This window comes from Panthera uncia (genome assembly GCF_023721935.1).
Source record: "Panthera uncia isolate 11264 chromosome A3 unlocalized genomic scaffold, Puncia_PCG_1.0 HiC_scaffold_11, whole genome shotgun sequence".
Lineage (NCBI taxonomy): Eukaryota > Metazoa > Chordata > Mammalia > Carnivora > Felidae > Panthera > Panthera uncia.
Genome location: NW_026057578.1, coordinates 77,457,758 through 77,471,806, shown reverse-complemented (window position 1 = coordinate 77,471,806; position 14,049 = coordinate 77,457,758). Strand labels below are relative to the sequence as shown.

The 14,049-nt window shown below is 35.3% G+C and overlaps 1 protein-coding gene across 4 annotated transcripts in view; it reads left to right on the top strand.

The window, feature by feature from the left end:
- The window catches only part of USP34 (ubiquitin specific peptidase 34), a 247,218-nt gene that overhangs the window by 85,542 nt on the left and 147,627 nt on the right, over positions 1-14,049 (top strand). For all 4 annotated transcript variants that reach the window (XM_049650262.1, XM_049650258.1, XM_049650261.1 and 1 more), the window contains exons 9-10: positions 7,876-7,957; positions 8,049-8,141. In XM_049650262.1, coding sequence (XP_049506219.1) covers positions 7,876-7,957; positions 8,049-8,141 — 175 coding nt within the window. The remainder of the gene's footprint in view (positions 1-7,875; positions 7,958-8,048; positions 8,142-14,049) is intronic.

The following is a 14,049-nucleotide window of genomic DNA, read 5'->3' as shown; positions in this document are numbered from 1 at the left end:
AAAAAAAAAAAACCCTTTTACCAATTTGTAATCAATTCCTAGTCTTATTCTTAGCCTCACTAATATACTTTTGTCTTTTTTTAATTTTTATTTTTTATTTTAAGTTTATTTATTTATTTTGAGAGAGATACTCAGAAAGCACGAGTGGGGTGAAGGGAGAGAGAGAATTCCAAGCATACTCTGCACTGTCAGTGCCAAACCAGATGCGGGCTCGAACTCATGAACTGTGAGAACATGATCTGAGTGTAAATCAAGAGGACCAAATTAAAAAGCAACACTGAGAGATCATTGTAGTACCAAATGAGATCCATGTCTGTTTTTCCATAGGGAGTAGGGTTGAGGAAAGGATACTACTGGTCTATGGTGGCATTTTTACATGAGGGAAAAAAACTCCCTTGCGTGGCCCATATTGAAGTGGGAGCTTCCAAACAAATTTTAGTTCTGTGAAGTATCTGAGTTCTTCATATGGATTGTAGAACATCTTGTATACCTAGATCATATAAGATTTGTGTTTAATCAAGCCTGCTGTCTTCCATCAAAGTCAGATGGCAAGTCACATTATTGTACTGAGTCATGCTTCTAAAGAGAATCCACTTTAGGATACACTTGATACTAATGATACGTTCTTACCAATTAAAGTGGTGGGTGACAGTAATTTAAAAAAGGATTCAAGGGTTCAGTATTAGCTAGTTTTATCTGGCTTTATAGATTGTAACTGCCATAGAGAGTAACAAGAATTGGCTGTATTGTTTGTTTTCTTCTCCCTTTATTTCTGTTGCTTTTTATTTCATGTATTTTGGGAGTTGTGGGTTTTTTTTGTGTGTTTGTTTTTAGTCCCATATATGTTTATAATTGTTATGTTCCTGATAATTTCATTCTTTTATCATTATAAAAAGACCCATACATAAAGCTATTTTTTGGCTTAGAGGTCCTGGGTGGCTTAGCTGGTTAAGTGTCCAACTTTGGCTCAGGTCATGGTGTCATGATTCATGGGTTCAAGCCCTACTTCAGAGCCTCTGTCTGTCTCCCTCTGCCCCTTCTCACTTACTCTCTCAAAAATAAATAAACATTAAAAAGCAATCCCCACATTTTTTGGCTTAATGTTTATTTTGTCTGAGTTACTATAGCCACTGCAACTTTGTTTTCATGGTGTATCTTTTTCCATGCTTTTAACTTTCAGGTTTTTTTTTTTGTTTTGTTTTGTTTTTGTTTTAAGAGCGAGAGGGAGCGAGAGCACAAGTGAGGGAGAGGGGCAGAGGGAGAGAAAGAGAATCTTAAGTAGGCTCCATGCTTAGCACAGAGCTCAACATGGGCCTCCATCACATGACCCTGGGATCATGACTGGGGCCAAAATCTGGAGTTGGACTCTCAACTGATGAGCCACCCAGGTGCTCCTGTTTGTGTTTTTGGATCTAAAGTATTTATCTCAGCATATAGTTGGATTTAACTCCCCACTCCCCAAATATAATCCCATAATCCCTGTTCCCCGCCCCCTTAAAGTAGTCTCTGTGCCCATTGTGGGGCTTGAACTCTCGACCCTGAGATCATGTTTTATGATCAGTTGCATGTTCTACCCACTGAGCCAGCCAGGTGCTCTAATCTCTGCCTTTTGATTGTAGTATTTAATCCATTTACTCTTAATATCATTGTGTAGTTGGATTTACTCCTCTTTTGCTGTTGGTTTTCTGTATGCCTTCTGTTTTGATTTTCTGTTTCTCCTTTATTGCCTTTATTCTTGTATACCATTTTAATCCATTGATTTTTTTTTAATACTTCAAAAATTACTTTTTTAGTGGCTGCATTATGGGTTATAGTATGCATATTAGTTACTGTCTCCTTCCAATTAGTAATAATGGAATTTTAGTAAAATATGGAAACATTGTTCCAGTATATGTCTGTTCCTTTGTTTCTGGTAAATTAGCTGTTAATCTTACTGTGGTTCTTTTGTACACATGTTTCATTTTCTTTTGCTGATTTCAAGATTTTGCTCTTTATCTTTGGCTTTTAACAATTTGGTTATGATGAGTCTAGCTGTGGATCTCCTTGTGTGTATCTTAGTTGGAGTTTGTTGTGATTCCTGGATGTGTAGATAAACATTTTTCATTAAAGTAGGATATTTTTGCCATTATTTCTTCAGCTTTTTTTTTTTTTTTTTCTTCCTCCTTCTGTGAGTCTGGTTATATGTAGGTTTTCAGAGCCCTGAAAAGTTGTTACAGATAATGTTGTTCAGTTTCATACTTGGCTCAGTTATAGCTACAATTCTGAACAATTAGAAAAGTCCCTGGGTATCCTTAGACTTAAATGGCTTTTTAAATTTAATTCTGTGGATAAATAAGAAAAAATTATTTCACCTTTTCAGTTTTTCTATGTATAATTCATGTGGATGGAACATGTTGGGAGCTCATATGGCAAGTCCTATTTTGAAACCTATTTTCTTCTACTCAGAATATATCTGTAACTACTTTTTTATTCTTTTATATAATTTTTAAATGTTTATTTATTTGAGAGAGCACGATCAGGGAACGGGCAGAGAGAGAGAGAGAATCCCAAGATTCTGCGCTGACAGCGCAGAGCCCAACGTGGGGCTCGATCTCACAAACTGTGAGATGGTGACCTGAACCAAAACTAAGAGTCAGACACTTAACTGACTGAGTCACCCAGGTACACCTACTTTTTTCTTATTTCTTTCTATTTTTTATTTAAAAAAATTTTTTAAATGTTTATTTATTTTTTGAGAGACAGAGATAGACAGAGCATGAGCCAGGGGAGAAGCAGAGAGAGAGGGAGTCACAGAATCTGAAGCAGGCTCCAGGCTCTGAGCTGTCAGCACAGAGCCCAACACGGGGCTCAAACTCACGGACCGCAAGATCCTGACCTGAGCCAAAGTCGGATGCTTAACCAACTAAACCAAGGCGCCTCTTTTCTTTTTCTTTTTTGATTTTTTTTTAACATATATTTATTTTTGAGAGACACAGACATAGCGTGACTAGAGGAGGAGCAGAGAGAGAGGGAGACACAGAATCCGAAGCAGGCTCCAGGCTCCGAGCTGTCAGCACAGAGCCTGATGTGGGGCTCGAACTCACGAACCGTGAGATCATGACATGAGCCAAAGTTGGATGCTTAACCAACTGAACCACCCAAGCACCCTTTCTTTTTCTTTTTAAATGTTGTTTTAAATTTTATTTTGAGAGAGGATGTGAATGTGGGGGAGGCAGAGAGAGAGAGGGAGACAGAAGATCTGAAGTGGGTTCTGCACTGACAACAGTGAGCCTGATGTGCGTCTTGAACTCATGAATCGCGAAACTGTGACCTGAGCCGAAGTCAGACACTCAACCAACTGAACCACCCAGGCACCCCACTACTTTTTTCATTAAATGTTCTGTAATAGCCATTTAAAAAGGTTTTTGAAGAAATAGGCAATCTGAAGAAGCCTGTATCAAAGAAATTGAATGAAAAATTACTGACTTTCCAAAACAAAGCACCAGGCCCAGATGTCGTCACTGGTGAATTCTTCCAAATATTAAAAGAAGAAATTTAAGGGGTGCCTGGGGTGCTCAGTCCGTTAAGTGTCACACTTCAGCTCGGGTCATGATTTTGTGGTCTGTGAGTTCAAGCCCCATGTTGGGCTCTGTGTTGACAGTTCAGAGCCTAGAGCCTGCTTCGGATTCTGTGTCTCCCTCTCCTTCAGCCTCTACCCCACTCGTGTTCTGTCTCTCTCTCTTTCTCTCAAAAATAAACATTAAAAAAATTAAAAAAAAAAAAAAGAAATTTAAGGAAGAAATTACCCTAGGGGCGACTTGGTAGCTCAGTGGGTTAAGCATCTGAATCTTGTTTTCCGCTCAGGTCATGATCTCATGGTTGTGAGTTTGAGCTCCTCATTGGGCTCTGTGCTAGGTGTGGAGCCTGCTTGAGATTGTTTCTCTCCCTCTCCTTTTGCCCCTCCTCAGCTTATATGCCTGTGTGCATGCACTCTCTCAAAAAAAAACAAAAACAAAAAAAACACCCTTCCCCAATACCAAAACCAAAGACATGTAAAAACTACAGACCAGTATTTCTCATGGACATAAATGTAGAAATCTTCATAAAATATTAGCAAATCAAGTCCATCAATGTACAAAAAGAATTACATGCTGCAACCAAGTGAGTTATACCCCAGGTATGCAAATCTGGTTCATTTCATGTAATCTGTCACATCAACAGGCTAAAAGAAAAATCACATGATCATATGTATATATAAAGAAAAAGTATTTGACAAAATTGAATACTTATGATAAAACTCTCAGTAAACTAGGAGTAGAGAACTTCCTCAGCTTGGTAAAGAACATTTACAAAAAAGCTACAGGTAACTTTGTATTAATAGTGAGAAACACAAAGCTTTCCACTAAAATCAGGAAAAGGGAAAGTCTGTTCTCTTACCACTGTCTTTCAACACTCTACTCAAAAGGCCTACCTAGTGTAGTAAGGCAAGGAAAGAGAATAAAGTGTATATAGATTGGGAAGGAAGAAATTGGTCTTTGATTGGTGATGACATAATCTTCTATATAGAAAATCTGGAAGAATTGACACTTGTGGAACCTAGTGAGTGAGCAAAGGTACAGCAAGGTTGCAGGATACAAAGTTAATAAAGAAAACTCAGTTGCTTTTCTTTTTTTTTTTTTTTTTTTTTTTTTTTTTTTTTAATTTTTTTTTTCAACGTTTTCTTTTTTATTTATTTTTGGGACAGAGAGAGACAGAGCATGAACGGGGGAGGGTCAGAGAGAGGGAGACACAGAATCGGAAACAGGCTCCAGGCTCCGAGCCATCAGCCCAGAGCCTGACGCGGGGCTCGAACCCACGGACCGCGAGATCGTGACCTGGCTGAAGTCGGACGCTTAACCGATTGCGCCACCCAGGCGCCCCTCAGTTGCTTTTCTATATATCAGTACTGAACACATGAAATTTGAAATTTAAAATATAATTTCATTTACATTAGCACAACATATGAAATACTTAGATATAGATCCTGTTCATATTTTATTAGACTTATGTGAGGAAAATTACAAAACTCCGACAAAAGATACCAAAGAACTAAATAAATGGAGAGATACTCCATGTTTATGAATAGAACATGTAAAATTGTAAAGATAACAGTTCTTCCCAACTGGATCTATAGATTCAGTATAACCTCAGTCAAATCCCAGCAGGTTATTTTGTGGATATCAACAAAATGACTATAAAGTTTATATAGAGAGACAAAATACCCATAATTGCTAAGACAATATTGAAAAGAACAAAGTTGGCGCACTGATGATACCCACCCTCAAGACTTTAAAATTGCAGTCACGACAGTGTGGTACTGGTGACAAATAGATGAATGGAACAGAATAGAGAGCTCAGAAATAGACCATATAAATATAGTCCATTGACAGAGGAGCAAAGGCAGTACCATGGAGCAAAAATAGTCTTTCCAACAAATGGCACTGAAACAATTGGACAACTATGTACAAAAGAAAGAATCCAGACACAGACCACATACACTACTCAAAAATTAAAATGTGTCACACACATAAATATAAAATACAAAATTATAAAATTTTGTATTTCATAAAATCTTCTAGAATATAGGAGAAAACCTAGATGACTTTGAGTATGGCAGTGACCTTTTGGATATAACACCGTGATCCACCAAAGAAAGAATTGGCAAGGTGGAGTTTATTAAAATGAAAAACTTGTGCTCTGTGGAAGGTAATGTAAAGAGAATAAGAAGACAGCCACAAGCTGGAAAAAAAATCTGCAAAAGACATGTCTGATAAAGGACTGCTATCCAAAATATTCAGAGAATCTTGAAATTTAACAGTAAGTACCTTGGGCACTCTGACTAAAAAATATACCAAAGATTTTATCACCCTTCAAGCCTAAATCAGAAGATACAGAAATGACAAATATGCACACGAAAAGATGCCCTATATCCTCTTTCATGAGGGAAATGCAAATTAAACTATCAGTGAGATTCTACTGCACATCTCTTGGAACAGTCAAAATTTAGAATCCTGATAACACCAAATGCTGACAAGGTTTTGGAGCAACAAGAACTCTCATCTGTTGCTAGTAGGAGTACACTCCACTTTGGCAGGCAGTTTGGTAGTTTCTTACAAAATTCAACATACTCTTAACCATTTATCTAGCAGTTGTGTTTTCTGATATTGACCCAGAGGAGTTGAAAACTTAGGTCTACGCAAAAACCTGCATAGGTGTTTATATTAGCTTTATCCATAATTGTTGAACTAGAATAAACCAATGGGATATTGCAAAATGAAAAAAATGGTGAGTGAAAGAGGCCAGATTAAAAAAAAATTACTTAATGTATCTTTTTTTACACATAAAATTCCAGAAATGAAAACTATAATAAAGCAGAGTATGGGGAGTGTGGTTGTGGGGGCTGGAGAAGGGGCAGATGACAGAGGGGAATAAAGAATGTTTTTGGGTTAGTGTATGTGTTTATCATCTTGATGGTGGTGATGAATTCATAGAATATACTTAAGCTTAAATTCGTGAAACTGTATACTTTAAATGTCTTCAGGGGCACCTGGGTGGCTCAGTCGGTTAGGCAGCCGACTTCAGCTCAGGTCATGATCTCGCGGTCCATGAGTTCGAGCCCCGCGTCGGGCTCTGTGCTGACAGCTCAGAGCCTGGAGCCTGTTTCGGATTCTGTGTCTCACTCTCTCTCTGACCCTCCCCCGTTTATGCTCTGTCTCTCTCTGTCTCAAAAATAAATAAACGTTAAAAAAAAAAAAATGTCTTCAGTGTATTATATGTCATGTAGATCTCAAAGGTGTAAAAGACAGTTAACTGATAAACTCTCATACTACCTTATTGGTAGAACTAATGTAATAGGTTAACTTCTATTCTAAAGGAGACTTGATGGCTCTACTTAAAAAATGAGGGGTGCCTGGGTGGCTCAGTCAGTTAAGCCTCTGACTGTTGATTTCAGCTCCAGTCGTATCTCCCAGTTCTGAGATTGAGCCCCATGTTGGGGCTCTGTGCTGAGCATGGAGCCTGCTTGGGATTCTCTCTCCCTGTTTCTCTCTCTCTACTCCCCTTCTGCCCCTCTCCCCTGCTCATATACGTGCACACGTGCTCTCTCTCTCTCTCTAAATAAACAAACAAACATTAAAAAAAATCAAGAGTAATCTGGAACTGTTATAAAATGTTCATGGTTTGCAATGAGATTTTGGTAAATATAGTTTATTCTGAATGATCTATTGATATATTTAAGGAACAATAATCTTTATTAATATCAGGCAGGAGACTTTTAGTTTGGCTTTTAGATAATTTTTTTTTCCCTTTTACCCTTTTGGTAACCTGTTTTCCTGATGTTACCTTACTGTAGGGGGCATACTGGGAAACCTTCTCTGAATGCTTGGGTGCCTACTATGGAAATTAAAAAGTAGAAGTCAAGTCTTTGAGTAAGAAAATGAATTGCTTATTGTTATGCTTGGTATTTCCACTTGTATAACTGGTGTGAGCTGTTATCTTTTCAGGTTTGTTTTGCTTGTTTATAAATTCAGGCAGTATTACCATTTCTTTAGTTATTCTTTGTGGTACTCTAACCAGTTAATTGTATATAATCATTTCTTTATAATTTGTATGTGCACAAAGTTAGGTTTGTGGGTGCCTTGCTGGCTCAGACAGTGGAGTATGTGACTCTTGATCTCAGGGTCATGAGTTCAAGCCCCACACTGGCGTGGAGCCAAAAACAACAACAACAACAACAACAACAACAAAACTCACTTTTAAAAAAAATTAGGCGTTTAACTGAATCTGCATTTTAGACTTGGGAAAGAATGATATTAATAATTTTTTAATGCACTAACTGTTTTGATTATTTGACTTTAGGTCCATTGCAAAAGAACTTGCAGACTGGCTAATAAGCAACAATGTGGTAGAGCATATATTTGGACCAAATTTACATATTGAGGTTTGTGGACAATTACATGACTTCTCTGCTCTAGTAAAAGAAGAATACTTTAGAAAATTGACTATAATAAGTTTTTTTTCCCTCCCCCCAGATCATCAAACAGTGCCAAGTGATTTTGAACTTCTTGGCAGCAGAAGGGAGACTGAGTACTCAGCATATTGATTGCATATGGGCTGCAGCACAGGTAATATTAACAACTCACACTCATTAAGTGCTTCTTAATTATTTGTTCTAAGTGTTTTATTCCCCTAAGAGGTAAGTTCTGTTATTCCCATTTTATAGCTAAAGAAACAGAGACATAGTGAAAGTTGGTCGTGGAATCTATGGAGTCTGGCTTCAGAATCTATGTCTGACTATATTATAGGGAGAATTGAAGGAAATGAGAGTCATTTGGAGGGTCTTCATGAAACCATCTTGGTTTATTAAGAGATATTTGCCTATTTGTTGATACAGTAAACCCTTCTGTATGTTGTATTCATAGTTTTCTATTATACTGTTTTCTTTTTTAATTCAGTTATTTGAATAGTCATATATCAGCATGGTTCAAAATCCAAAAAATAAATAGTAAAGTGTATGTTATATCTCAACCCTTCCCCCCACTCCTGTCCCTACATTCTAGGCATGCAGTTCTTATCTTCTCAGGTGCATCAGAGATTTTCTGTGTAAATAGCTAATTGTAAGCTTTTTTTTTTTTTTTTTTGCCCCCTTTATTACACATGTTGCATACTAAATGGACTTGGCTTTTTTCACTTAATTTATCCTGAAGATTATTGCATATCAATATATAAAACCATTTTTAAAGGAGGGCATAGTGTTTAAATATATGCACGTATGGTAATTTATTTAACCAGTTCCTGTTCATAGGCATTATTTTTTCCCATTCTTTTCTATTATAAACAATGCTAAAATCAGTAAGTTCTAACATACTCATTTCATTCATGTGTAAAATTATTTTGTAGGATAAATCTTTTAAGTAGAATTTTTAGGTTAAAGCATCTCTGTGGTTTACTTGTGGTATATAATGGTGTGATAAAGCCTCTTTTCCCTCATCTTCCTCAATACATTGTGTCCTTACACTTGATGTTTGCTAAACAGATGGGTGAAAAGTGGTATCATTGCTATTTTAAATTTGCATTTAGTTTATATGAAGTACATTTCAAATCTTGTGCTTAAGAGCCACTTTTGTTTCCTTTACTGGGAATGTCCGTTGATATTCTTTGCCATGTAGTAGTGGTTTTCTTGTTCTTTTTTGTAGGAGACTTTTATATATTAGTGACATTGGACTTGTGCCTATGTTAAGAGTTATAACTGTATTCTACTTTGATGTTTTTTGCTTTGGTTAAGGTGGTTTTTGCTGTTCAGATTCACATTTGTGGTTTTCAAACTTGTGGTTTAATTTTTTTATTGCTTGTGGATTTTTTTTCTTATGGTTTGAAATGCCTTTTCCACTCCGAGGTTATAAGAAAATTCTCCTTTAGTTCCTTTCTGTACATTTTCTGTTTCAATTTTATATTTTAGTCTTTGAGTTGGAATTTTTCTTGGTTCAAGGTGTCCTGCATCTTAACTTATTACTCCATTTTTTTGTTACGTAGTTGTCTCCTTTCCACTAGTTCAGCAATTCTTTTATTCCTTACTGAACTGAGATACCACTTTTATTTTGACTGTTTTTATTTCTGGAGTCTGTAGACTGACCAGTAGTATATGTAGTCATGATCAGTATACCATGGATTAGTAAATTGAAGGCTTTCAGGCCAGCCACTTCATTTTGTAAATAAAGCTTTTTTGCACCATAAGCTTGTTGATTCTTGTGCATATTGCCTGTTGCTACTTCCATATTGTAGTGGTAGAGTACAGTACTTGTAGCAGAGACCTTATCACTTGCAATCTTGAACTGTTGACTCTCTGGTCCTTCAAGAAAACATTTGCTGATCCTGGGTTTATACTAATGTCTTACCCTTTTTTTCCCCCTGGTAATATTCATGTCTGGCAGGGCTGGTTCTTTTTATATATTTTTTCATGTAAATTTTAGCATTCTTATTTAAAAATATTGTCCTATTAATTGTAATAATGATTAATTTGAAAAGAATCGAAATGGTCTTCCTACTCAGAGCTTGCACTGTTCGTTCTCTTTTGTATCATTCAAAAATTTAAAGTTATTTGTATATAAATTTTATTTTGTGTTAAGCTTATTTTTAGGAATTTAAGTTGTATTTGTTATTGCTATTATAATAGCCATTTCTCCCATTATACTTACTTTTGTTCATTATGTTTCTCTTCCTTCTATTAGATTTGATGATTACTGCATATATTCATAAACTTTTTGTATAAAGATTTCAAATTTTTGATAATTGTGTGCCTTGAGACCTTAATTCTTAGATTGGTTGTGGTAATTTTTTAATACTTTTTTTTTTTTACTTCCCATATTTAATAATGTATATTTATATATTACTGTCATTTTAGTAAATGAATGAAGCACTTTCCATTTCAGAATAAAAGGAACTTTTCTTTCATAATTTTCTGAAAATGTTATTCATTTTAATAGACATAAAATTTTTATTTTGTTCACATCAAGAGTAGGAAAATATGAGAACAATGATATATTAAGTAATACAGATTAAGTAGCTAGGAATAGTGGAGTATTATTCTTTATTGAAACTGAAACTTATCAAATTGATAATTGAAAATGTCATCTGTTCATGTTTTAGCATTCTTCCCTAGCAAGAATTTGAAGTAACCTGGGAAGGGAATAATTAAAAATTGTGGCATAATTTGTGATACAGTATGAAAACTTAAGATATTTATAAAAGATTAACATAAAATAAGTGTATCCTAAGGGTTATTTTAATTGGGTGTTTCTGTGTTTGTTACTGCTTTATTTTTGAATCTACCACAAATTTAGAATGATCAGAAATTTTTACGTTTTAAGATTTTAACATTTGAGCACTAAATATAATGAATTTTAAAGTGTCTAGGGTTGGTTAGTTTCATACAGTCTTACCTGAGTTTTTTTCATTCCATCTAGAGTAAGTTTTTGACGTTACTTTGTCCACCTCAGAGACAGACACACAAACACACACACACACTTCACCCATACTAATTGGATTGGCTGCTGCTCTTTTCATTGTTTGTATTATAATTCTTGTACTGGAATCCAAGAAGAAAATAGACACAGGTGACAAATGGATTGAAATAGGTAGAAAAGTATTTGCAAATATTTGAAAAATGCTTATCTTTGTAATTAAATACAAGTTCAAATAATGTAATAGAATTTTCATGTATTGGGTAATTCCCATTATGTTTAATAATGCACTGCATTGACCAGAGTATGGTATAACTTATGGCAAGCAATACAGAGTTCTATTTCTGGTAATTTATTCTGTAAATACAAGTACATTAAGATGTTTGTTGCAGCATTGACTGTGCTAGCACATAAGGAATGTCTGTCACTGTAGGACTACTTAGATAAGTTGTGGGAAATTCATATAATAGAATGCTGTGTAGCTGTGAGAAGGACTGAAGTAGCTGAGTTTTGCTCAAGTGGAATAGTATGTAAGAAATAGTTTTACTAAATACTGTGTAGGTAATCGATCTTTTATTGAGAGAAGATTTCAAGTACACCTTGTATTCTCCCAGTGTGTATTTAAACAATTATAAAAAGAGGATCCATATATACATATATGTATATATACTTCTTACTTATAAATGCCTGGAACTTTTTGTAAAAAATACACAAGAAATTTTAATAGGTTTGCTTTTAGGGAAGTTGCCTGGGATAGATGGGAAACTTCCTTCTTACTGTCTATGCTTATGTAAACTTTGAAACTTTTCCATGTGTATATCAGGTTTTCAGTAATACAGAGATTAGTATATAAAGTTAAAGCAAATATTTTGGCATTTAAATCACTCTCTCTACCATTTAAAGTTACTATTCTGATTTGGCTTAGTTAACCTCTCTATATTTCCCTCTACACACCCTTCCACTATGAAATGTTTTAGTCAAGGGACATCAAAAAAACCCTTGAGAATCTTAGCACTCCATTGGAATTTATTGTTAAATGCTTTCCATATTTGAAGAATATTTGCATACATGTATGCAACTTATTGATATAATAATTTTATCTTAAAATGGAGCTGATTTTTGTGAATAGATTTTCATGTCAATGACAAAAGTCAGATTCTCTATGATTTAGGACTTAAATATCATCTGATTGAGATATGCATTATGCACATAATTGTCATTAGATTTTCAAAAGGATTAGTGATGACCAATTTTATTTTTTTATTTTAATTTTTTTTAAAGTTTATTTTGAGAGAGAGAGAGAGAGAGAGAGAGAGTGCACGCGCACACACACGTGAGTAGGGGAGAGGCAGAAAGAGAGGGGGAGAGAGGATTCCAAGCAGGCTCTGCACTGTCAACATGGAACTTGATGCAGGGCTCAAACTCATGAACTCTGAGATCCTGACCTGAGGTCAAGAGTTGGTTACTTAATCGACCGAGCCACCCAGGAGCCCTGTTGTGATGACTAATTTTAGAAATGCTGATCTTTACTCAAATGGCTATTAGTTTCTGCATGTGTACTTGTATGCACATTTGGATTACTGCTTTATGAGACATTGCATGCAACTACTAGCACGTGAGGTTATGACTATACTTGAGTAATGTGAGCACTGAAATTTCCTTCTGTGTTACATATTATAATTTGAATTCTGTTCCTTCCTGCCTTTTTAGAAACTTTTAACATGAGCTCTGTTCTTTGTTTATGTTGTTGGATGTCTTCACATATGACTTTGTTATCCATTCATATTTAAGAAAGTTGTCTAGGTAAATGGTCTAGATAGTCTTGGATGTTGTGAAATATTTTTTCATTAGAGCTGTCTCAAATGGGTCTCCTGCTTTGTGACATTTTTTAGGGTGGCAATGGTAAAACAACTTGAACTTTCCTCATTTGAGTCACTAGTTTTTCTGCTTGTGGGATTTCTAAAAAATTTTTTTTCAACGATTATTCATTTTTGAGAGACAGAAACAGGGAGTGAGTGGGGGAGGAGCAGAGAGAGGGGGAGACACTGAATCTGAAGCAGGCTCCAGGCTCTGAGCTGTCAGCACAAAGCCTGATGTGGGACTCAAACCCACGAACCATGAGATCCTGAGCTGAAGTTGGATGTTTAACCAACTGAACCACCCTGGCACTCCTCTGCTTGTGGAATTTCTAAGAGAGAGTGAAAGGGGATACCAGTATCTGCTTAAAAGCTATGGCTTTATATAAATTTTACTCAGGGAAGAGCCTTGGTGGATGGCTGTTTGTATTTTTCTGACCCATTGATGGCTGACAAATAAAATTATTCTTCAAGAATATTCATTGAAATCCTGTGTTTTTATCTTCATACCTCTTGCTGTCCATCTGAGTCCAGTATCTTTCCCATTTACATTGGGGAGGTTAACTTAGCTCCTTTACAGCTCACTCACAAATTACTCTGAGCTACACCTTTCTCAATCTGTACATTTAAAAATGTATTCCCTTCATTTTATTCAGAAGTTTGTTGAAATTTAGTATCTGTTATTAGCTCTCATTTTCTTTGTGAAATGAGAGCTTCTCATTCTAAAATACAGTGATGGTAGATTCTCTTCTGTAGAAGATGAGGGAATCTCATCATTTTTCTTTTCTCATTTTCTGCTTTCCAGTTTTTGCTATGTGTTATGTATAGTTTATCAAATTATTTGTTTTAAATTTTATAACCATAATTTGTACAGTTGTTTATTGCTAAGTTTGTATTTAGGTTATAACTCAAAAAAATTTTTCCCCTCATTTCTCTTTTTCTCATTCCAAAATTAATGAGTATTTATTCTTACGGTCTTCACAGAGTAGCTTTTTGTTTTCTCTAAAGAGGAATCCTGATGTTCTGTTCTGGGTTACTACACGCTTGAGATGTCTGTTTTCTTTGTACTCATGTTTGACTGAATGTAAGATACTAAGATTTCCCTCAGAACTTTGTAATAGAGGTGAATAGTAGTTCATTGTTTCCTCAATGAACAGCTTTTATGTTTTGTTTTATTTTATTTTATTTTATTTTATTTTATTTTATTTTATTTTATT